This window comes from Grus americana, chromosome 5 (assembly GCF_028858705.1).
Source record: "Grus americana isolate bGruAme1 chromosome 5, bGruAme1.mat, whole genome shotgun sequence".
NCBI classification, from domain to species: Eukaryota; Metazoa; Chordata; class Aves; order Gruiformes; family Gruidae; genus Grus; species Grus americana.
The window spans coordinates 63,351,102-63,376,971 of NC_072856.1; the positions used below are offsets into that span (position 1 = coordinate 63,351,102).

Sequence of the window (25,870 nt, forward strand, 5' to 3'; positions counted from 1 at the left end):
CCCCGTGCAGGGGCACGGCAGCGCTCAGGCTCAGACTCCCGTGCTGCTGTGTTCGGCTCATCTGAGTGGCGTCTGGCCAAGTGGTTCTGGGGGAAAAAAAAAACAAAACCATAGTGATTTCCTGGCTTTCAGAAGGGCCCACTTCAGGAGTGTGAGGTACACATGGTGTCAAATTAGCAAAGTCTTGGCTTTTCTTCTGCAGAAGGCAGCAGCAGCAGTCACGGGTGATTATATTCTGTGCAGGGAAATAACCTCTGGCTGGAGAAGTTTTGAACTGAGGGGAGAAAAGGGAGAAATGAAAGAACAAGAGTGGGCTGGTGGAAGCAAAGGGAGATGAGGGTAGTTTTCAGTGAAGCACAGGTGTTTGGAGAGGAAATAAAAAGCTGGTGCTGTGGTCTTTGTTGTTATCACTCTGGTCTTTATACTGGTGGGACAGAAGGTATCAAAGCTACCTCGTGCCTCTCCCGACCGTGCATTCACTGCCGCGCGGACACGGGAGCACTGCGAGCCCCTGCCAGGCTGCAGGCAGCTGCCTGCCTTGCAGCATCCCCGGCTGCCTCCAGCCACCACCCGCCAGGCAGAACCTGGCTGGAGGAGAGGAGGGTGCTCAAGCTGTGAAATAGGGTCATGGCCACAGAGCAGGGAAATGCTGGGTAGAGGATGTTTTCCCTGCCCCAGATGTTTTCAGGGACCCAGCCCCTCTGGCCTGGCACAGCACAGCACAGCCAGACGGGGAGACCGGCGGTGGAACGGGCCATCTTCTCTGAGACACATCCTAGGGACACATCCTTGCAGCTGGTTGCTTTCAGCATTGCATCCTCTGCCAGAGGTGCCATGCTGCCCTTCAGGGAAAGAAAGGCACAAACAAAACAGCACAACCCACCTTCCAAATCTTCATTTAGAGAGCGTGGCTTCGATTAAATGTAATTACTTAATTTTGAATCAAGGGCAACTTCTCTTGCATTTATTTGCTGTCCCCAGTGTCTTGTCCGAGAGAGAGTTGCTCCATGGGGGTAGGCGCTAATGAAGGGGAGCTTCCAAATGAGTGTATGTGTCGCTGCATCTAGGTCAGACGAGTCAGATGAAAGTATCTTCCATGTTTCTCTCTAGTCTTTTTTTTTTTTTTTTTAAACTGGGCTTCTAATAAACATGTTAACTTTCCAAATTATTATAAGCAGCTGCATCTATCAGCTGCACACAAGGATATATTTACTGCATTTGAAAGCTCTCTAATGAAGCTTTGAAGTCCAGCTCATCCCAGATTCTTGCAGGGAAGGAGCTGTAGCCATCGTGGTACTCATCTGCCGACTTCTGAAGATGTGAGACTTGAAAGCAACTATTTCTTTGCAAATACGGACAGGCGTGAGAAGCCTTTTTATAAAAAGTAAATAGATACTGAAATATGGATACTCAAACAGATACTTCAAAACCTACATCTGACTGTCACACAATTTTTTTTGTGTATTGCAAGGGCTTTCTTTTACTTTTCTTACCAACAGTATCCCTTTGCATTTAATCATGTGCTGCTTTTCACTTTAGTATCGTCATCTAGAAAACCAGAGTTTCCCTCCTCTGCCTCAGTCCCACATTCAAGAAAACTGGATGAACCTGAAAAAAAACAGATTTCCTATGAGTAGCATGCATAAAATCCTTCCACAGCTTGAGGCTCAGATTCCTTTTTCTATAGAGGCCTGAGAGATGCTGCAGGGTAAAATAACTGCAGCATTAAATGGCATGGCATCACGAAATGGTGGATATTGCTGGGTTTTATGATCACACACCCCTTTTACAGTGCTTCTCCATGGTGCTCCCAGTGCACCCACATATACTGGACGTATAAACTCTCCAGGAAACGCTTGTGTTGCTGTGTGAACCTAATCGCACCCTCCAGCCACTCCTACAAAATTAGGAATAAGCAAAGCTAAAAAGTATTGAGCACATTTGTATTTTACAGTCTCTGGAAGGGTATGTGCATTGAATTAAACTTACAGCTGTGTAGTCTCCACTGAATTACTGTTTCCTTTTGATCTGTACTAAAGATAGTGATGGAGCAGGTATGAGTGCGAGTAATGGGTAGGTAGGTATCACGGTATATGGGTTCTTGCTCGCTTTCTTTCTTCTCTTTATTCAGTTTCTTTCCTTCTCTTGGTGTCGGGATATTTTTAGTTCTTCAAGGCTCTGTCTTCTGCATCAAAAATAAAGGTGAAACCCACTTCTAATCTACACTTCTAAGAAAGTGTGTGTGTGTGTGTGTATGTGCCCTGTCTTTGCAGTGGCATGTATCTGATGTTACTATGTCTTGATCAGCTCCATTTGAATTCACTGCAAGAAATTAAGATAGAAAGGAAGGAGAAATGGCTGTTCTCTCAATACTGTTTCCCCATCTCCCAGTAAAGTTTGCCAGATGTGATGTCCTTTGGGTACTGACTCTGTCGTGGATTTATCCCCTGTAGATCATCTTCCGGAAGATCAGCGATGTCAAGAAGGAAGAAGAGGAGCGCCTGCGTCAGAAGAACGAGGTGACGCTGAGCATCCCTGTGGACCACCCTGTACGGAAACTTTTCCAGAAATTCAAACAGCAAAAGGAGATGCGTAATCAAGGCTCAACCCACATTGACCCGGAAAGGAACCAGCTTCAGGTAGAAAGCCGGAGCGTGCAGAATGGGGCCTCCATCACAGGCACCAGCGTGGTCACCGTGTCTCAGATCACCCCCATCCAGACATCCCTGGCTTACATGAAAACCAGTGAGGCTGTGAAGCAGAACAACAGGGATGCGATGGAGCTCAAGCCAAATGGAAACGGAGACCAAAAATGTCTGAAAGTAAACAGTCCCATGCGGATGAAAAACGGGAATGGGAAAGGGTGGCTTCGACTGAAGAACACGATGGGGACCCACGAGGAGAAGAAGGAGGACTGGAACAACGTCACGAAGGCTGAGTCCATGGGGTTGCTGTCCGATGACCCCAAGTGCAATGACTCGGAGAACGGTGTAAATAAAAATCCACTGAGGAAAACAGACTCTTGTGACAGTGGAATAACAAAAAGTGACCTTCGCTTGGATAAAGCTGGTGAGACTCGCAGCCCCCTGGAGCACAGCCCCATTCAGGCTGATGCTAGGCATCCTTTCTACCCTATTCCTGAGCAGGCCTTACAAACCACGCTGCAGGAAGTCAAGCACGAACTCAAAGAAGATATCCAGCTGCTAAGCAGTAGGATGGCTGCCCTTGAGAAGCAGGTGGCAGAAATTTTAAAAATATTGTCCGAAAAGAACGTACCCCAGATCTCTTCCCCCAAGTCTCATTTATCGCCCCAGCGGCCCCCCCAGATACCCTGTCAGGATATTTTTAGTGTTTCAAGGCCTGCGTCACCTGAATCAGAAAAAGATGAAATACACTTTTAGCATATACCTATGTGTATATATGTATACAGTATATATGCAGAGGTGTATATATACCTTTATACATATATATGTGTGTGTGTATACGGTAAATATATATACATATATATTTTCACTTGCATCCAATATGACTTGAACACACCAAGGATTTTGATATGTAAATATTGCATGTCCAGCTGGATTCTGGCCTGCCAAAGAAAACAATTATTAACATAGACATTGCTTGTATAATATGCAGTTGACTGCATGCACACTTTACATTTATTTATAATCTCTATTATGTAATAAAAGAATGACTTTTGTTTAACAAAGGCAATGTACTATTTAAAGAATCAGGGTCTAACCTGCCAATATTGCCATGACAGTTTTGATCTCAGGCTGGGTGAATTGAGCTTTTATTTCCTCACTGTCTTTTCTGCCGATTTAAACAGCAGATTAACATGACCTGGAGGACACATTCAGACTCCAGTTAGTATTGTTTCCTGGTATCATTCCATTACAATATACTGTATATTTGGTGATGAATTCCCCTGCTCCTCCTGAGGGGAGGGCTCAGCTCAGTGGCCAGGGAAGGGCACCGTGTCCGGTGCTGGGGTGGATCACTGGATTTATTCGTGTGGGTATTGTGCATGCACAGCCTTTTATTTCAAGTATCCTCCTGCTCTTTTAACATCATAAGTAAGGAATAACATTGGTGATTTATGTAACAAAATGAAACTAACAGAAACTCAGCTGCACTCCCTGCGTGTTTGGGGGTAACGTCTTTCTTGAAAGCCTCCTTTTACCGATGCCATTTTTACTGAACTGTTAGAGTAACATTATGTAGATTCTCTTTGCAGCACTCAGCGATGGTGTCCGGTTCTGTCAGTATCTTCATTAGGATGTCCCATTTTCGCAGGGTTGAGGTCGCTCTCCTGCTGTCCCCCTCATTGCCTGTGGCAGAAAGACTTTGCACAAGGTCTGAGCAGGGGAGAGAACAGTCGTAGTTCTCGGCAGCCACGTGAGCAGGTTTGAAAGCCTGAAGTTAAAAGGCTGCAGTTAATCCCCCTCCACTCTCTTTTCTGAGGACGTTTATCAGTCTGCAACTGCCTTTGAGAAAGAGAGAAAATAACCGGTCGGGATGAAATTTCCTTTAGTCCAAGGCACCTGGATGATAATGTTTGGGTGGGAGAGCAGTGGGTGCCTTGGGGAGATGAAGTCCTCCCTGGGGCATTGCCCACTGCTCTTGCCTTGGACTTGTGGAAGGTTTCAGTGCATGGGGGGAGCATGAGGCCTTAGGTCCGTGTCAGATGCTCTGACACTCCTCTTAGCTGGCTCTCATCAGCATCTCCCAGCCTTGAACCATGCTCAGACCCCACTTCCACCACCTAGGCTGGAGCATTGCCCTCCATGCAGTGCTGCTGGCTTCGCAGGGCTGCAGCAGGGTGGGCTCTTGCACTGGATCGTTTGCTTTCCTGTTTGGAGCTGAGATTTTGGACTCTGCCTGGGTCTACACCTGAGTGTGGTGGGGTTTTTATGTCTCCACGTTTGCACTGGTTGAGGATTCACGCACACGTGATGCAGAGCAGAAATGGCCATCACAGCTTCAGAGCTGTTGACCGGTACAGCTTGAGGCCAGCACAACAGAGTGCAATGGCTCCTTCAGAGAAGGATTTATTTCCCCTCCACACTTAAACGGCCTCTTGCATCAAGATCCCATGTTTTCAAAAGTGCCTGGAGTAAAAAGATATATGTACCACAAGGCATCACTATCAATCAGGTAAATAAAAGGCATGCTTATAATTAGTGGGCATCCTTACCAGACACCAATACCAGATCCATTAATTAACATTAAGAAACTAAACTAAATTGCTTCCTGAAAAACTAAAAAAAAAGACCAAACCAACAAATCAAAACAAACCATCATGTGCAGTAGTGGCAATTAGGAACCTGCATCTTAGGGTGAACATATCTTCTACTGTGAAATCCAAACCCATAAACCCCCCGAAGTTCATAAGAAAGCCAAAGAAGTCATTGCTTCTGTTGTGTCAATTCATGGAGGCTTTTTGGGAGATGATGGTCTTTCCAATTACTGTTCCTTTCTGGCCTGTTTCTGCCCTTTCTCCAGTTCCTTTCTGTAGGAAATCATAGACAGAATAAAAAGCCACCAAAAGGGATGACTCTTCCCAAAACCTGGTGGTTAGGCTGCCTGCTCATTATAGTTTTCTGCAGCCGCAGTTGCTGCTGTCAAAACTTGTGGCAGCTGTATTTAGCAGCTGCTGTTCTAACACAAGTGCAAATCTGTAACTCTGCAACCATGCTTTGGTCTGCAAGGACAAGCTGCACTAGCTAGACAGCAGGACCTTCAAGGTCCTACTGTAAATCCTACCCCGGGACTCTGAAGGAATCGGGGCGTTATAGGGTTAGGGAGTTACAGAGTTGCTGCAGGTTTCTGGAGGATGTGCAGACCTTGTGGGTACCACTAAAGTGCCAGGCTTTGAAGATAGTACCGTTCCTGCCTGACTTGGATTGCTGGTTCAGACAGACACACAGCAGCTGCCCAGAGCTGCCCAGTGAACCGCCGGGTCACGCAGGCTGTCGGGGGGCCAGATTTTGGTAAAGTTCTGTGAATGCATGAATCTGCCGTGATCTGCAAAAGAGCCAGCAGGGTAATGAGGGTGACTTTGTAGGAAACTTTAGCCTTAATGGCATTCCTCTGCCTTTGTGAAGGACTTCTTTTCTTTCTTTGTAACTGATATTAATTCTAGATAGAACTGCATGGCATGCAAAGGGATCTCTATTTAGGTTTATCTTGCAAGTCAGGCGTAACTTTGTGCCACTTTACAGTGAGAGATCGTGTAACAAGATTAATCTGACCTTGAAAATTATTTGAGCCCAGAATGTCTATTACAGTTCAACTGCAACTTGTCTGGTTAAAATGTGTAGTGGCTAAAAGCTATAAATAATGTAAAATACCAAGTTCATGAAACAAATACAGTATTTCCAGGTCCACTTCTCCCAGTACTGCTTTGACTCTGATATTCCATTATTGTCTGTTGCAAGTTCAGTGGAACCAGCTTGCGCCTTGTACGAGGCAGCAGTGCGATGGGTATCTTGCAGACGTGATGAATGCAGCCTGCAGATGGGCTATCCCAGGCCCTGGGTGCTGGGGGTGCAGCCGGACGGAGGCCAAATTTGCGGGATTGACTCTGGTGGCTATTGCTCTGAAAATCTGGCTTGTACAATTCTGAAGCACTTTGCCTCCAAAATTTCATGATCGGAGCATTACATGTTGTTTCATGGAGTTGTTCAGCTGGTTCAGCTTTCCCATCCCCTCGCGGTTGTGCATGATGCGATCGAGCGCGCCGCCGATTGGGGCGTTCCTTTTCTGTTAAAGAAGCATGAGTCATAGTCTTGTAGTTCAGGCTTGACTGAAAGCAACCACCGATAGTCATATAAGTGCAATAAGGACACAAACGTGTCTCTTCCACCTAAGCCAGCGCTCACGCAGCTGCCTGCTGCGTGGAGGGAGCTCTCGGCTGCATGCTTTCCTTTCCTTTGAGAGCTGTGTACCTGTACAGATGTTCCTGCCACATGCTGGTAACAGCGTTCTTAGCACTTACCTTGTGCTTTGTGTGTTCAAAGCATTTTACCTGCACACGAGTGGATTTTATCTTTCTGGACTTTGGAATAGAAATAAAATGTGTACAGAAAAGTAAACACTTTCCAGAGCAAATGAACGAGAGTACCTTTAATGGCTTTTTTGTGTAATATTACATATACGAGAGAGAACAGCACTTCAGGAAAATAACTGAAAAAAATTAATTGTGGTAGAGAAGATTCTGAATTTGTATTTGTAAATCCTTTTTTCCATCTTTCTGTCTTTGCCAGGGGACAGGGGTTAGAGCAGAGCTGACTCTGGAAGTGACAAATTTAAGCTTTGCCCATCTTTCTTTTCCCTGTTCTGCAGAAGTAGCACAACTATAGGGACTCGATGCTGCTGGCACCGAAGTTTGGGCTCATTGCTTGATTCAAACTCAGTCTTCATTTACCACCACATGGAAAGCAACCCTGTTACACGGGTGTGAACTGAAGGTTGAATCTGATGATCATATTGGACCTTAAAGTGTGTTTTGGATCCCAGAAAATTTTAGAGAAGTGGCAGCTGCAGAAATAACGCTGTATTATTTGCAAGCTGTGAGCAGTCACTCTGGAAGTAACTGAGACCATTATAGAGACGTCATCATTTGCACAGGTCAGAAAACAGATGATGTGCTCATGAAATAGCTTGAAGGCTTTTTGGGGAAAAAGACATCCTGAACTGGAAGGGAAAATAAAAAGTCAAAGGTTTAATATGGAATTTGGGAGTGAGGTGGTAGAGGGATATATTATAGTGAATTGACACTTTTTTACTTGGATTTTGAGCATTTAGAAAACATATTTTGGATGTCAGAATTGGAGAGATTGTTTGTTAAAATAAATATTTTTTTTTCCTAAGTGAGGTGGCATCAAAGTGATACCTGTTTTTTTTTTAAAAAGTGTTCAAATACCATTTTCCTACAGAAGAGCGTTTTAAGAGATTTTGTTGTTGTTGTTTTTAACAGGCTGTATGTAAAGGCTTTTTTCAGTTCTTTTTTTGTACCAGAAGTTCCTGCGTTAACACCCATCTTCAGGTCTATAGGATCTATATTGCTTTATAGTCTTGCCGCTAACATACTTGTTGGAGAGGGTTTGAGCAGTGGATTCCTTTGGAGAAAGGCATCTCCCCGTGGCAGCCTGGGCTCTGTGACTCTCCCGTCCCGAGCTGCAGTGAGAGCTGCGAGCACTAAACAGCAGTAGTTTGCATTTTTCTTGGCACTTCTGGATCTGCACTGATTTCCTTCAGGGAATTTAAGGAAGGAAGTAGAAAAGTTGGCACTGTCATTTTTCCTGGATGGCCCCAGTCCTTCACCCGTGTCTGTGCCACCAGAGCAATGCTTTCCCATGGAGCCTACAGGGAGGGAAAGTCTGATCCAGCTAGATTTCCACATCTGGGAATGGTTTTTGTAACTTTCTCCTTATTTTTTTGGTACAAACAGATAACATGATCTCTGCATTATTCTTTTTTTTAATATGTTATAGCACATTTCAAAATTAAATACATTCTTAAAGCAAAGTGCTGAATAGAGCTAAAATAGACAAGCAGTCCACATTATTTCTGGCAGAAAAGCAGAAAATTTTCTTACTGACATAAAGAATATTGTGCAAAGATCAGCTTTGTTATACCTAACAAATGACAAACAAAATAAAATCATCCTTACTGAGGGTGCATTTACTCATACAGAAAATTGACCTTGTATTGCACAGTGGGACAAGAAGGCACATATCGATTTTGAATACTCAAATGATAGAAGCATTCAAAGAGGGCTTGACCAGGCCATGATAAATAAATTATATTAATTTATTATCTTATGTTAATCAGCCTCCTGATGCAAGGCAAGTGGAACCAGGCATCTGGGGCAACATTCTCAGAAACCTTTCAATCCATTGTCTATAAAGCAAATAAGTGCATTTCTTCATTATTTTCTGCTTGGAGATGTAAGCTTGCTTGGCCCACAGTCTGAGACTATTGGTGTGCACCGACTCTATATCTGGCTGTCTGCCACAAATACATCAATTAGCCTTAATTAAAAGCCCTATAAAAAGGATTTGGGATTAGTTCGGGGTCAGCCCCCTCCCCCCCCAGTGACATGACTGTATGTTATCTGGTTCAGAGCAGATTCAGTTCAAACCGAGCAATGGCAGAGTATGTTTCTGCCTGCCTGTAAAGGATGTATAGACACACCATATGTATTATACCATTTGGAATGGGGACTCAGATCTAGCCCAGGCCTGTTTAAGACAGGTCTTTCAGACAGGTGGGATAAATTGTACTCCGGAAGTGCCAGTCTCTCATCATTTACTGTAGAGTAACGACTTTGGATTAGACACTTGATTTGTAGACTGCTAGAGGGTAAATGAAGTGAATCCAACCCATAACTCAAGCCGCCAGTCTGATCTCGTTTGTATAAAAAGGTGCTTCTAAAAGGCACCACTTACCATCTTTCCAGCACAGAAGCACATTCAAACAGGTGACTAACAGTACAGGGAATATTGAAATGTCTCAGCGTGCAGCCAGAAACAAAGTGCTCAGCTCCTAAACTGCTAATGAGAGCTCCATAAAGATACTCAGATGCTCAGTTCTTGGTCTGTGGTGATCAGGTTTTTAACTTTTTACCCCAATGCCATGACAGGATAGTCCAGGGACCTCTATTTTCACAAGTATATAGCAGTTGAGATGCTCCTCATCACGACACACAATGCCAAGGCACAGGGGGATCAGGATCACCGGTCACTTTTTGAACGGTGAAAGACTGACGCCTATGCGGGATCTTTGGCTGCTCTAGGGTATTGAGGATGTTAGGAGTCTCATTGCTGAGCTGTGTCATGCAGTGGAAAGAGGCCAAGGCTTGGAAATGTCCAACAAAGGGAAAAATTGTAGTGAAGAGCTTCCAAGGTAGACAGAGAGTGACCGATGGTCAGGCGATTGCCCGGAGCACAGCAGAGCCCTGGCTCTGCCTGTGCAATGGGAGGAGAGATGGGAGAAGAAAGGATATAAAGAAGGGTGTCCAAAAATGGTGACAATATTCCACTGAATTCAATACTTGCTAGTCTATGTATAGTGGCTGTTTGTTCTTCATAATTTACATATTTGGAAGTTGGCAGACTCCTCTTCCCTTCAGGTGGCATTTAAGGATGAGGCTGGCAGCTCCTTCTGGGGTGGCAACTGTGGGACAGGGAAGGGCCATCAGAGGATACTCAAATATAGGTGCCCTTAGGGAAAAATGTGGGCTTCAGGAGAGCCAAAGCTCTTACAGCTTGCCAGAGACCTGTCAGGAGGGGCATATAATACCCAAACGGTGTGGCATCAGTGTATGGACTCTCTAACTTGAAGTTGGCTCTGCTTTCAGTGGGGGGGATGGGGTGGATTTCCAAAAGGTCCCTTCTGAGCTATGTTGTTTTATCATTTGGGGATTCTGTAGATTTTAATAGCACAAATAGGAGGTAAAATTTGAAGGTTCTTAGTTAAGTTCCATTATTTTCTGGTTTTCAATTTAAATACCATACTGAGGAATGTAATGCCAATTTTCAAGATAATGAATATTTCTAAGAGCTGATACTCATCAAGCAGACACCAGAGAAATTTGGCATATTCTAAAACTACAGCATATAAATAAATTAAGCCCTTCACTGGGCATCAGCTAACATCCACACTTGATGCCAAACACTGAGAAAAACATCTCAGTGACCATGCAGTTTCTGGAAGTGGTGGGCTAGTACGGATGCATCAGCAACACCCACTCCCTCTTCCAACCTCTTCCCCAGCCCAGTGAGAGGTGATTACAGTATCTGAAAATGCCGTCCAAAAATCAATAGCGTTTGAGCTATTTTTCAGTGATGCACTGGCAGACATGCACATCCAAGGCTATAGGAACCGCATGAAGGGCAGTGGCGAGTAGGTTACTCATTAGTGGCTGGATCAGAGGACAATTCTCACCCCTCTGGATTCAGCCTGCTCCTCTCTCTGTCAGTGTGTGGACACCATTGCCAAAATGGCCTGGGCTTGTCCGAAGGGTCTGGGTACGTCCGCGGGGCCCACATGCATCCCTAGAGTCTGCCCCAGCACCGTTCCCGGTCTTATTCCCTGCTTTTCTAGGCACGTTCCAGGGTTTACACCTGGCCCTATTAGGTTAAACTGAAAAGCTATTTTTCCAGACTCTGTAACCTCCTCCTTATCCCTCACGGGGTTACTCAAAAAATGCTTTCCAACCTGTGGCTCAGCAGCAAGTCTCCAAATAAAGCAGGAATAACAGGGCAAACCTTATGCCATCTCAGTGCATTAATTTATTAAACAAACCTTAATTTTTATTTTATTTATGGATCTTTGGAAAATCTTAAACAGTACAGTGTCCCATAGAATAGCAGGGTTCGGAGTGTTTTGTGTTTTTTAACGAGCCGGTTTGAGAAGGGAAACTCAAGTGAGACACCAGCTTCACACTCAGTCCAGCATCTGCCGTCTGTGACCATTTCCTCTGTTTTCCTCCGCTGGTTACACCTTAGGTGAACTTCACCACCGGCAGCACTTTGAACTGCTGCCATGTAGGGCTAGTAAAAGTCCTCTTCATTTCCCCAGGCAGACCCTCGGGCTCTGCTCAACATTTCCACGTGTGCTATGCCAGGACACGCAGGTGCTTGCTTTCCTGTCCTGGGCTTGGTTTCAGAAGAATTTCCTGAGTTGTTGTACCTATTTTCTCTGTCACCACTTTGTTTTCCTAGAAAAAAACCCCAAAACTTTTATGCTGGTGTCCACCTCCTGCAACTAGTGGGGCAGGAGAGGACGTGCACAGCTCGTTGCGAGTGGGCGAGGAGCGGCGCGGTGCACTGTGCTTTCTGCCTGATCAATTAGGAATCCGGTTGCATTCAGGGCTGCTGCCAGGACCATTAGTCAGAGGTCACAGTTCAGTTTGTAAACTGGGTGTCTTACCTGAGCTCTCATGGAAAAAGTTGGGGTTTTTTTCCTAAAGCAAAACAAAATTTGTGCTCTGCTTCTAATTAGTCCTCTGTTGTCCCTGCAGGATTAATTACTGCCTTCTTCACTTGTATCATCAAATGCTGTTTGGCAACAGCTGCTTTTTTTTTGTTTTGTTTTTGGTTTTTTTTGTTAGGTATAATTGGGAGTCCTGGCATTACAAACAAGCTCAGTCAGGTGGTACTTAAAAATTACAGAGCTGAAATGTCACCTAACCCAGTAACTTAAACCTAGCTTTTGAATACCAACAACCCCATTGCATTGCACTCACTGGGTGCTCAGAGCTCATCACTTTAGGATCATCACTACATCAGTGTGAAAGTCCTTCTGAAATCAATAACAGAAGGGTGTTTGTTCTTCAGGGTCCTCCCACAATGTGGCTCTCAGAAAAAGACTGTGGGTGCAAGGGTGCAGTGGTTCCTTCCAACTCTTCCTACTGCCCGCTGATGCTCTGTAGATTCCCAGCCATGTATTTTTTTGACTTAAAGGAAGGGCTGAGTGCCACCAACTGCATAATTCTATCAAGTGGTAAATTCAATTTATCGAGTGGGAGAGGCAGTAGCTAGCAATAAAGCAGGATTTGGGTTTTAAAATCTGCCTTGTGGGAATTGGGCAAGCTACCAGAAAGACAATAAAGGATTTATCTGGCAATGCAGGCCAAAGGAATGCTAAACATGCAAGTGGGAGAATTTATTGATACCAGTGAAAAAGTTCATTAGTGTTAAAGTGCAAAGCAACTCTGTAAATGTAAATGTAAATGTACTTGTAAAAAAACCTTTCAGCTGTCCCAGTAAAATCCCTGTACGCAATCAAAGGGAACTAAGGTTTGTGTCTGTGGAGTGCAGAACTGGCTAATTGGCTTTCCCAGAAAACCTGCACACAAAACATGCTTCCCCAAATGTAACTGTTAGCACTATTTTACTAGCATGGACAAATTTTACAAGTAACCTCAATGTATTTCCCCTGCCAGCAGTTTCCCAGATTGAAAGCTGCTCCTAAAGCTGGTACTGCAGTATTTCCCATAGGACAGGTTTGTTCCCTTCCTTGCTTGTCACTGATTGTCGATTATTTGCCCTTTGAGAGAGCTGTGGCCCTGTAAGGGATGTGGGAGCCCACAATAAACCTGAAGCTTGTGGGGATGCAGGGGAGATAAAGGTTCACTATATTTTAAGGAAAACAGCCTAGCAGTAAAAATACACTTGCTAACTGTCTAAAGCTCCACTGCCTTATCAACAGTTTGTGTAACGAAATCCCATTAGTAGTACAAACTGTTGTCACATGAATTAGGACATGATATGCTTCATAAACTTTACATACCTATTTACTGCTGATATGCATGTAGCACCTGGCTTTTACATGCAGGTGTAGCTGTATATCTTGTGTTAATTTCTGCGTGTTTTGAAAGCTACATAATATGAAGCAGAATATTTTCTACAATGAAAAGCAGTGTTTCCCCTTCCTTGTTTATCTCTTTTCCCTTTCCCTTCCTTCCTCCCTTCCTCCCTTCCTTTTCACTTTTCCTTCCACTTTTCCTTCCTTCCTTCCTTGACTTTTTTTCTTGCCTAGATTATTAGGCTAGCAACTTGTAGAAATGGGAAGATTGATTAGGTAATGTTGCATCAGCAGATTTAATGGCATAATGATCTGTTTTGCTATTTGTGTTCGGAAGAAACAATATGCTAATAGGAATTGTAGTTAGGGCTGATTTGTTAATGTCCTGCTTAAATACCAGCCAGTGACCGAGTGGTTCAGTAAAGTGGCTCAGCAGATCTAAATTGTGTTCTTTGTTTTGAAGGTAAATATTTTCAGACTTCAACCATCCTGTGTAAATGTTCTTATTAAGGTCAGTGGAAATCTTTCTGTTAATTTCTATACTCTAACCCAGTTTTCACAGAGGGACCAGGACAGCGAGTTCCAACACAGGCTGAGCTTTCTCAAAACCAAGAACTGTGGGAACCAGAATTTTATTTTCAGGCCCTTATCTAATGCAAATGGGTCCAAGATTTCATGCCCTACAGATGCTGCGTGTGGAATGCAGGCAGAAACGTAGAGGGTGTGTTTGAAGATTGGGACAGCAAGGTAAATTGCCATAAAAATCAGACGAACTGATCAGAGAAAGGGCACTTTTTAATTAATACATATTTGAATCCAAATGACTGCTCGGTATCTGAACTGTTAGTAATTTCCATCCAAAGTAACTGCTCAAAATTCATGACTGTCTAGAATATCCTTGTACAAGCCAGATATGTACATAAGCTGTGCAAACTCTCTCTAGGGAGAAGCACAGTTAAAAATAAAGTTATTATTGCTACCACAGAGAGAGACGATGACAAAGACAGGAGGTTGTGCACCGGCTACTGTGAGACTCTGAATCCTGCCCTGCCATCCTTGTATCCAAGCGCTGCTGATTCAGACATGGGCTGACCTGCTCAACTTTTGAGTCTCCTGTTTGTGTTTCCTCATGTCCGTCCACGCCTGGAGTGGAGCAGAGCATCACGCAGGGAAGGAGCAGATTGTGTAGGACTTCTTGAAGTGTAGCCCACACACCAGACCAGGCTTCAAAGGGTGAAGTCCCGTCTCCATGGGGACCATGAGAGTTTTGATATGGGTTTTAGGATTCCTCCCCTGCTTCCCCCATCCCTTTGAAATGCTTATGAGTTCCCACTTACGTTTAGGCAACTAGTCATCCTAGGCTCTTAAAGGAAGAAAAATCTGGGGAATATAGGAGGAAAGGGAGATGAGGGGTGGGCACGACCTTGCATATGTCTCTGTGCACCCCCAGCTCTCCAGTGGTGTCTGGTGAAGTATCCTCGTAACACCATGCTCACAGTATTCTGACAATTGGTGGCAGGTGGAGATTTTTCTAAACAAATAGTCATCATCGCAGAGGACCTCATTACAGTCAAAATGTTGTCCTATTTTTCTAGGCTTCCCCCCTCATGCCAAATGACAACCAAAACCTAAACTGAGCCAGGAGCTGCTATACAAGCCTGCACAGCGAGAGGCTGAATCTAAAAAACCACCCCAGCCCGCCCTGCGAGGTACCCGCACTGTCTGTGCTGAGCACCTGTCCTGGGCATAACCTGCCTTCTCTTTCTTCTTCTCTGCTGAAATGCAGCCGCATGGCCAATGTGCATTTTTTCTTTCCCTGGGAGTGGGCAGCCTTGTATCTCCAGCGCAGTGCTCGCTGTCCCGCGCTTGTGCTGCGATGTCTCGCTCTGCACCCTTGAGCACCTAACAGTGACGATCCTGCAACACTAATCCCCGGTTTGTGGGAATCGTTCCACTAACGTTAGCAGGACTTTCTTCCCAAGCAAAGCATCACGGGTTTTAAACCCTCCTTTTTTACCCTGAGGTCCTTAGTTTTGATTTCAAATTTCAAGGTGTTCCATTAGCTGAAAAAGCACCAGCTGGTATAATCGCGTTTGTGCAACCCTCACGGAGAAGTTGAGCAAAACAACTGGTTTTAAAGCTCATATTGGAAAAACTGATCTAAGGAATAACTGCAGCTTTTGAATGTACGTGATACACAGACACTGGACTGCGGGGAGGAAAAATATTTTGGGAAATCTCTTTTTTGCAAGGGAGAAATTGGGGGAAAGGGTTATTGCTCGAATAATGTTTCTTTTGTTACTACTTGCTGCTCTTTGTACACTAGCCAATGCAAATGGCATTCATGTTGCTGATGATATTTTTGAACAGCCCAGCTATCTTTTTTGCAGTTGTTAATATACTGAGGATTTGGGGGGGATTTTAAATGCCTCTGCCTTTCAGGATTATTTCTACAAAAGCAATTGAGAACTGTATTTTGACAGCAGGAAGCTTATGAAAACCTAGAGAAAAAAAAAATAAAGCATTTGAAACTGAACAGCTATAAAAGGAATGCACCTCTGCTACCATATCCAAAATCTGCAAAGCGATCATGAATTACATGAAGGAAGGACCATCTTTCTACTGAAAATCACACATCGGTTCCTACCGAGTGGCTGCTCCCTTGACCACTCGCAAGACTTCCGAGGAGGAATGCGTGGGAACGCGTGGGTTAAACGCGGCCGTGCTGTCACTGTTGGACATTGCTATGTGTGGTCTCCATTGAAATCGGTTGATCTGTAGCAAGTTTCTTGTTGCACTTTTCTGTTTGCTAAAATTCAACAACAAGGAAAATGTGGGTCACTTTAAAGCATTGGCAGACAACTGTTTCTAACCCAAAGGATTATGGGTTTTAGCACAATGAACTGTACTTCTTCAGGGAGGATCAATGTTGTTTGGTTTTTGTTTTTTTTTCCACACGTCTTTATTTACATGTGGCTATATTTTCATTGATACAGAATAAAAAATGCATTTTATTGACCTCGCGTGCTTGTGTCATTACTTCTCTTGAGCTCTGGCACAATAAAAGCAATAGCTCTTGTTTTTCTGGCCAAAGCAGGACACGATTTGTTGAGATTAATGAGCACAACATAATCTTATTTTTAGGAGGCTTGGGGATGGGGGAGACACATAATCTATTGTTAGAATAGAGCTTGTGTATAGAGCAATAGGAACAATGCTTGGCCTTCCTCCTCACTAGCCTGAAGACACTAGGAAATAAATCAAGCTAGGCTGGGCACAGGTATCTCATCCATAAAAATTTTGAAGCATCTAATTCCCTCTCCCAAGCAAATCAGGATGAAAAGGGAATACTTTAAGTGCATAGTTAGTATTTGCGTATACCCTTTTGTTAATAAAATATTCCATTTTATCTGGTGTGAATGCATAACTTTGCTTCAAAACAATTCCATATGTTAATTACATTCCAAATGAAAAATTAAGATTGGAGGGTGGGGTAAAGGCAGAACTGTTTCACTTGGAAAGAGCAAGTTCCAATAATTTCTAAGACATTTCCTCCCTTCGCTTCTTACATCACTAGCTTTGTCACAAGTGGTATTCCCCGCAGAATCACTTGTGCCAAGGTGCCAGTGACTTTTTTGACACATACATACACAACATTGCTGACGTTCTTGAAACCACAGTTGGTCCGACACTCCTTCAGCTCAGAAACCAAAACACGTGGAAATTGGTGGAGTTCTTTTCTATTCCCTTGCAAGTGGCTTTGACCCAGATCCTACAGGCTTTGTCCAGCCAGTGATGGTATCAGGGTGTGGAGGGGTAATTACAGCTGTGACAGACACAGTGGAACTAGTTCAGTTTGAGGGCAAAGCATCCACATCCACCTGTCCACAGAGAGCTGTTTCCATCTGTAGGGACAGGGTCACTGGAGAGAACATGTTTTCTCTTTATGGTGAAAAATACCCATCGCTGACCTTTTTTTTGACTCACCGAGCGCTTACTCTCCACATCCTCAGCTGCGGTGAGAATACTCCAGGAGGGAGGACAGCTTAAAGCCTTCATGGCAGGCACTGGTGGAAGAGGCCATAATTTCCATCGCTGAAAAGCCAGTGGCAGAGACCGCTCCTGCTGCTTATCTTTTGTAATTAGGGTCTGCTTTCACCAGGTAGGAAGCCAGCAGGGTCACTGCAGCAGCTCTTTCCAAGTGGGTGCTTGGGACCGTGACAAGGCTGTGCGTCCCAGCCTGGGAGCCACGCTGGAAAGGGAACTGCCGGGCAGGGTGGAGGGAGACTGAAAGATGAGGCAAGAGTGGATTTATTTACAGGAGCTAATCTGTTCCTGGATGTCAGCACTGGTTTGTGCAGTAGTAGTGCAGCTGTGCCTGAGCACGCTGGCAACTTCTGTCATTATCCATGGGACTGGTCCTCACAGCATCCCTAACTCCTTCTACCCTGCCCACAGACAGGGTTTGGCTTGTACCTCTGGCAGGCGGCAAGGATGCTGGCTGAGATGCGGGATCGGTCCCCGAGACTGCCGGGGCCCTGGGGGAGACAAAGCGCCCTTTTCGCTTTGCAGATTGCTTTACCTGTGCGTATTACCTCTGCCTAAAGGAGCCCGGAAAGCCAGGGAAACACGTTAATATATATGCACATCTCATTCCCTTTACGAGAGCACCATCAAACACGCTGGGCTGAAGATTTATTCTCTAAGGCTGATGCTCCCACTGATTTAGGATCCAGCTATAAATAAAGCGTATAAGCTAACACAGGCCAGGAGCACAGTGCAGAGACAGAGACATGGTTCAGACCAGTTCCTTGCTCACAACAGTGCACCCTTTACAGGCAGCTTCTTACAGACGTTTTTTTTCTAATTGGCCACAGTGATGTTATTTGGTAGAAAACAAGGCTAAAATGATCACCTTACACCTCTGACTGGGTGAAGTAATGAAGACAGAGTGAGCAAGTTCCTCATTGCTGGAAAGTCTTCGGTGGTTAACTTTGCCGCATAGAAATAAAACATCTGCTCACTTCAGGGCACAAATGGAGCCAGGTATTGAAAGCTACCTGAATTTTTTTAAGTGCACAACTCAGAAAATGGATAAAGAGAGATATGCCACTGATGCCAGCTATTTTGGGCACCACCTTGACCACCTCCCTCTCCTGGCCAATGATTTCCATCTAGCCAGGTCTACCTGAGTATAGTTACTTGCTCACCTGCTTACACCTAAGAAAGTTCATGAATAATTACCTTCAGGCATGAGCAGGCTGGTCCTGCAAGCCTGCGGGTGCAGTGTTTGAAGCGTTTGGGTAGCATGGGGCAGATATTTGAAAAGCTACGCTGAGCTCAGATGCAGCAGTACATCTCTGCAAACACCTTTGTGGCAGCACTGCTGAGTGCTTTTGTCTGCCAGCACCAGCAGCTGCTCAGCAGTCACTGCCACAACTTTTTGGAGATGCTCTTCTGACCTTGGTTAGATAGAAAGACAGAAAACATGTCCTGATTCCTTAGCTCAGATGTGGGAAGTAGAGGTTTGCCTTGCAAGGTGTTTGTCAATGGCTTCTCCCTTTCATAACCACTTCTCTTCAACCGCTGCCAAACACATAAATGCAAATGTATGGTTTATTGACAGAATTACATATAAATGCATTATGCTGCATAAAGAAGTGGTAAATAGATACACTAGCAAAGTACTCACCTTAATTTCTGTGCCATCAAAAATCAAAAATGGACATGTAGAGCTTCAAGCTCTGCCGATGTTCACCAAGAGAGAGACAGTACTGAACAATTACTTTCCTATTCTACTCCTTGTGGGCTATGTTCATCTCACATAAAATTTAGGCAACTAATTGAGGTTGCTAAACTGGAACCTGATTCTGCTAAAGATCCCTCATGATGAGCAAGACACAGGGCACTGAAACCCTTTGGATGTGTTCATCTGTCCCCATTATCCAGATCAGGGGGGCTAAGGTGACAAGACCCTTATGTCATTAGTGTCTTGGGCTGCTGGTTATAAATCGTCATTGTGCTGTACAAACACAGGCATGGAAAAACTGGCTCCTGTATCTTTGCAAATACATATCCTGCAGGTGAAATGCAGTGTTTAGAGTCATCACACAAGTCTTCAAGAGCCACACGTACAGCACATCACAACCATTCTTGCTGAAGAGCCCATTTGCAAAAAACTTGAAGAAATTTGTTTTTAGAGGAGCTGCCGAAAGCTTTCTGCAAACATGTTATGAGGGGCTGGCTAAATGATTATTATAATGCAGATGATGAAGGGAAAAGTTTGGTTCACTGGTCGTATCTATTATTCTCCTGCATGTGGAGAACAAGTGGTTCAGAAGTGAAGGAAGCATCTGAAAAGAAAGGATGTATGGATTTTTTATTGCTGAAAAGGAAGCCACAAACGCAGCTGCGCTGTGAAGAAAGGTGTGCTTCTGCCCAGGCTTTTAATAAACACATCTGCAGAGGAAAGCCAATGGGCTGGTCTTCCCCTGCGGATGACAGGTTTCTCTGCTTGGAAGCGCCCAATAACTAAAGCAGCTAGAAAGCACAAATCTGTGTGACAGCTCCTGTCTCCACGGGCTCCCCGGCTCAAGTCTGCCGGGCACCACACCCGCTGCTGCCTCTTGTCTCTGCATCTCACCCCGTGCCTGCAAGTCACTTGCTCCTGCCCAGCTCTCGCAGACTTTGCTACCTCCCAAGAGCTCCAGCCACCGCCAGCAGTGCCTGTCGCTCTGGCGACAGCTAAGCAAGATAGACAGCGAGCTGAGCACTCGTTTACTCCCTGTTCAGGGCACAATTTTAAAGCTAGCCTGTGATTCTGCATAGCAGTGACACATATTTTAAAAGATCCCAAACCTGGGTTTTCTCTACAAATCTGGTTGCTCTCTTTCTGATTTTCAGAGATGCTGAAACAAGGATGAGAATACCTGAAATCAGAAGAGGCAGGCTGCTGTTTGTGGAAGGCTCATCTCTGGCTCCCAGGATGGAAAATCAGCCTGAGAGCTTGAGTAGGACACCATTTGGGACAGTCCAGCCACTTCTGCAGCAGGTCATGGAAACCCACCACCAACCCCACACCGAAATGATATGTGCTCTCAGGTCAGAACAAAAGTTGGCCACATCAGCCCAGTGTTGTGCTGGCCCACTAACTTTCAAAGATGCCCACGTCATAGCCATTTTTGGGAATTCCCAGCTTACACAGACCACGTGAAGGGTTTGTTTCTCATTAGACAAGCGTAATGTAAAATATTATTTTAAAATAAGTTCTCACTGAGAGGGTTTGAAGGCAAAAACTCTAGGGCATGAAGGAAAGCACAGCTACATCAGCTGGAAACTGCCCACTGAGGCATTGAAGTGACCTTCCTGATAAGCTGCAAAGTGTGCCGTCCCAGAGGTGCTTTCTGGCATCACAAGTGCTGCTGCCAGGATTAGTGCTACTCAACACCTCCTTTAGCAAGCAGGAGGAAGATCTTCCAAGCATGCTTGTGCTGCTCACAAATGGGAATAAATGAGGAGGAATGGTGATGGGCCGGGAGCGCAGAGCGCAGGTGCAGGACGCGCGGCCAGCTAAGTGCTCCTGACATGGGGTGGTGCAGGCTGTGAAGAGCCCTCAAGGGCAGGGGCTGGCAGCACATCACGAGGCACTTTGAAAACATCGCTGGAGCAGAGCCGGGAGTGTGCATTGTCAGGAACTGCCATTGATTGGCAGGAAGATGGACCGACCAATTTAATAATAAACCTCTTCCATCTCTCTCGTCTGTAATTCTGTGACATTTTTTCCAGGAAAGTAACATACTTCCAAATTAATCTGATTGCAGTGAAGCAGACTGTCATCAGCCCCTGGAGAGTGCAGGGCTTCACTGGCAGAGGCAGAGCGGTGCGATGGTCTGTCTCAGCTGAGAGCGGGTGAGAGCTCTGTCCCCATGGCACGGGGCAGAGGGTGACCCTCCGAGAGGCTGACAAGTCTGTTTACTAATAATTAGCAGTGGAATAATAAAAGGCTGGGTAAGGAGATAGACTGAATCAATTTATTGCTTGATAGGTAACTAAAGCACAGGCAAGAAAAGAAGGGAGATGAGGAATAGATGGACGGAGAGACTTGATGGATTAATTAGTCTTGCCATCTACTTATACATAGGTATTAGGATGACATTACGAATCAGCCATATAGACACTACTCAAAAAATAGCACATCGGTATGTGAGATCTAAGAGTGCAGAGCAGACACTATTCAATATGGGAGGAGAATTTGGATGTATTTAGTTGTTTTTCATATATGCTGTAATATTTAAAGACGCCATCTCCACTATGCCAGAACTTGGCAGTACCCTGCAGCAGAGGCAGAAGGTACCAGTGGGACCAGCTGTGGGGAGCTGGATGGATACAGCCGCGCTGCGTGCCCACCTTTATCATATTTATTCCAGCGATCAGGGCTGAGCACAGCCTGGGCGAGGGCTAGGTAGTGCAGACATGGGAAAGCACGTTTCTCACTTGAGAGTCAGCGAGGGAAAAGGCAAATTTGTGATCATGCAGGCCATGAACAACAAGAAGTCTCATTCAGGGGTTCAGAAATGGTGGCAAGGTTTTGTATTTCTTGAGATGGAAAGAAGGGAGGAAACAGGATTAGAGAAGCATAATTCTGTCCCTGATGCTCCCACTTTCCTTCGGTTTCTTACAGTCTTCCATTCAGATGTTACGATTTACTGGCTTCTGTTGGGAATGTAGAAAATATTAATTAGAAATAATTTTCCACAGAAACACCACAGTGGAAAATGACATCCCGGGTTTCGTGGGTGGGGGAAGGTCAAAGGGTCTGGAAATATCCACACCTTTTCAGAAGTAGCTCAGCCTGTCGTGATTTTCTAAACTTTCTCAGAAGGGTTCTGCTTCATGCTCAGGACACCAAACTTCCTTCTCCAGCAGCAGTTTTTGTATAGGAAAAACCCCGGGGTCAATGGGTATAAGCACACCCTTTGAATCCCATTTGTGGTTCACAATCTGATAACATAAAGCATATTATTTATCCAAAATGCCCCCATAATCCTTATCTACAATTTACTTTGTGAAGTGAAGCAGGGCCAGGAGCTGCAGAGATTTCCTCCAGCTAACGGATCACTCACCCTTTGTCTTTCTCCTTCCTTCTAAAGATCAAAAAATGCTACCTCAGTCTTTTGCAGTGCAATTTTTTAATTGTGTATATGATCAGCTTTTCTTAGTGAAAAACGAGAAGTGCTGAACAACAGCTTCTAACACGTGTGCAGACTTCTGCATCCCTCTAAGAGATAAGGTCTGGCCCAATGTAGGCCCATTTCTAATAAACCTACGCTTCAAAAGGTTGGGAAACTTCATCCTGGGAGCATATGACAATGTAGCAGGTTTACAAAAGACTCAGTTTTCCTTTAGCAGGGTGATGTTTCTTGCCCTTGCCCTCTGCCTTCCCCTTCCCCTTTCCTTTCTCTTTCTTCTTCCCCGTCCCTTTCTTCTTCCCCTTCCCCTTCCCTATTCCTTTCTCTTCTTTCCCTTTTGCTTTCCTTCCTTTTCCCTTTCCCATTTTTTTTCTTTCCCTTACCCTTTTGTCTTTCCTTTTATCTTCCTTTCCTCTCCCCTCTTTCCCCCTTTTCCTTTTCTTTATCTTTTTTGAGCTCCATCAAGAAATGCAGACTATTCCTCTGGCCTGTTTGACCTTCAGATTCGAGGTTGGCTTTTTATTCTGGCCGGACGACTTTCTAACTGTAGCAGGGAAAGAAAAAAAACCAACTGAGGGAATCCAAGACATCAATTGTGACAGTAAATGTACTGTCTAGCACGCTCTACATTTCCATATAAGCTTGCCTGAAACAAAGACAACTAAAGAAAACAAACAAACAAAAACCCCCAACCTGTTAGAACTTGACAGAACTAACCCCTCGCCATATGATATTTGCTAATGAACTGCCTGCAGTGAAAAATGTGTGAGAATCCTTTCTGCGGCTTTTTGGGGAGGGTGATGAATTATTATCAAGTAATGTAATAAGCAAGTCTGAAAATGGGTTGTGGTGGGCGGTTGGTCCCCTCTCTCACCCCCCCCGCCCCCCCCGCTAAATCATGCCATAAATGTATCCCTCAGCAGATGCAGACGCACATCATTTCTTTCGGGATTTTATAACCATGACAACCAGTTTTAAAGGAACGTTTTGAGTTTCTATCGTTTAAATTAGAAGTGTATCCAAAAAGAGGGTTGTAAAATGAGCAGAAGTAAGCTACTATTTCCACATCTTCCTAAGAACAATGGAGTGTTACATTTTTGCCTTTATTATTATATATAAATATGATACAAAGTAAAATAAAGCTTCTATACCAACTTTTACTTTAAAAATAATTTTAAAAGCAAAGTTTATTCCCTTGCTAAAAAAACCTTCATTTTAAAGATAGTGAAATTAAATCTCCCTCATTTTAACTCATGTTAGATTTAATGATACTGTAATTTTTAATGAGTAAAGTGTGTTGACATTTAATGCATATGACTTCTTTGAAGTTACATCCTTTTAGTAGAAATGAATTTTGATGAGTTTTACCAAAAGGGTTGAAAGAGTTTAGGTAAGCAAGCTAAAAATAACTCAGGAGCGAGTTTAATCTGGGTTAGATACGGTTCCTTTTATCTTACATTGAAATCTCATTAGCAGCAAGGTGCAGAGAACCTTTCAGTGATTTCGAATACTTTAAAAATCAATGCCAAGCTCTAGACTGGAGTCAGAGGGGCCAGCACTCAAGGCCAACATGCTGCCCGTGCTAGTGTCCTGATGACCTGCTGAACTGGGGCTTCACCCTGAAAAGGCTCCTTTGTGCTCTGCTTCTGTTTCAGGCTATGTCCAGCTCCATCCAGGGCTCATCGGCTCTGACCTGCACATGCTCGCCCGATGCCCAGCACTGGTATTACCCGTCTGAACACCTGAAGGACCAGGGAAATAGGAAAAAATATGTGTGCACCACCCATACAAAGGGAGAGGAAGATAATCCTGTCTCAGAATTACCTTTCTTCTTGTCCAATGAAAGAAACCAGAATAACTCCTTCTAGAACCTCTAAATAGAGGGCTGGGGTGCAAGCACAGCACTAAGTAATGCCATGCAGAGAAAAGCTGTTCCTTCCTGGGTATGTGCTGCTGTCACATGCAATACAGCATTCACCTGGGGTTCTTCTGTTCATCTGGGTGCCTGATCTATGGTTGTTTTCATCTCAGCTAATCATCCAGACCTCTTTTGCAGGCAACAGAAAAAGACAGAAAATGTATATGCATGTGTGTCTGTGCGTGTGCACATGTGCTCATGTGTGTGCATGCATGCAACAGTATGCCTTAGCAGAATTTTTTTCTCAAAATTAAACATCTAGGTAGGTCAGATGAACAGTGCTTTATCAGCATCTCTTCCTCTCTTGGTTTAAGTTAGGAACCTAGAACGTTATTGAGCTGCACTGCCTTTGCGTGAATAAATCTCACCTGTTCTTTGAGGTCCTAATCTGGCAAAATATTCCCCTGCAACCAGCAGGTAACTATGAGCTGCCTGTCCCTGGGCCCGCAGAGACTGCAGCAGTGCTCTGGTTACAGCAGCCTGGCTACCGTGTTCGCACCTTCTCTGGGTTCAATTCCATGTTTTGGCTACAAGAATTTTTATTACCCAGATTATTCATGTTACCCTTTGGTGGGCCCACCTGTTTTATGTTAAATTTGTGTTTAAACGGAGCGCTCAGTAGGGCTTTTTCAGCACTGGTACTTTGGGAGTATCTCTCTCCCTTTACAAGTTTCACGTGATTAGTCCCCTCATTTGTCATTTCCAGCTCATATTTCTGACCCATCTTGAAGCAGTTTGCATAATGTCTCTATGGAGTTGCTTTTATTTGCCATGTTGCCCAAACACTGTGACAGCCTGGCTGGGTGATACAGCTCTTTTCTCTCTTCTCTCTTCTCTCTTCTCTTTTTTCTCTTTTCTCTTTTCTCTCTTCTCTCTTCTCTTTTCTCTCTTCTCTCTTCTCTCTTCTCTCTTCTCTCTTCTCTCTCCTCTCTTCTCTCTCCTCTCTCCTCTCCTCTCTTCTCTTCTCTTCTCTTCTCTTCTCTTCTCTTCTCTTCTCTTCTCTTCTCTTCTCTTTTCTCTTCTCTTCTCTTTTCTTCTCTTTCCCCAGTGTAGGGTAAAACCCACCTACAAAGTCCTAGACAATCATGGGTTCATTTGCCATGTGGCACATATGAAAATATGCTTGCAAAACAGGCAACATGCAACATTCAGTTGATCCTTTCTGCATAAAATCAGCATTACTTTGGCATTTCTAAGAGGTGTAAGATGTTCTGTGCTCACATGTAACAAACAGCAAATTCTTCACCCTTGTGACTGTGGATCCACCTGGGGATACAGCAAAGGAAGATGAGCTTGTTGGGTTGTTTATTAGGAAGCCACTGAGGACTTGAGAGTTGTGTAATTTCTCCTTAGGGATGAGTAAGGTGACCTGTTCATTCCTCCCCTGCAATGGAGGTCTTCATGAGAAGGTAATTTCAGCCTACAATGCACGCCAGGTTTCTGATTT

The 25,870-nt window shown here is 44.4% G+C and overlaps 1 protein-coding gene across 1 annotated transcript in view; it reads left to right on the top strand.

Annotated features, from left to right (window-relative positions):
* Positions 1–16,311, top strand: part of KCNH5 (potassium voltage-gated channel subfamily H member 5) — a 170,990-nt gene extending 154,679 nt beyond the window's left edge. The window contains exon 11 of the mRNA XM_054828084.1: positions 2,454–16,311. Within this exon, the coding sequence (XP_054684059.1) occupies positions 2,454–3,401 (948 nt within the window). The 3' untranslated portion in view covers positions 3,402–16,311. The remainder of the gene's footprint in view (positions 1–2,453) is intronic.
* The last annotated feature ends 9,559 nt before the right edge of the window (positions 16,312–25,870 follow it).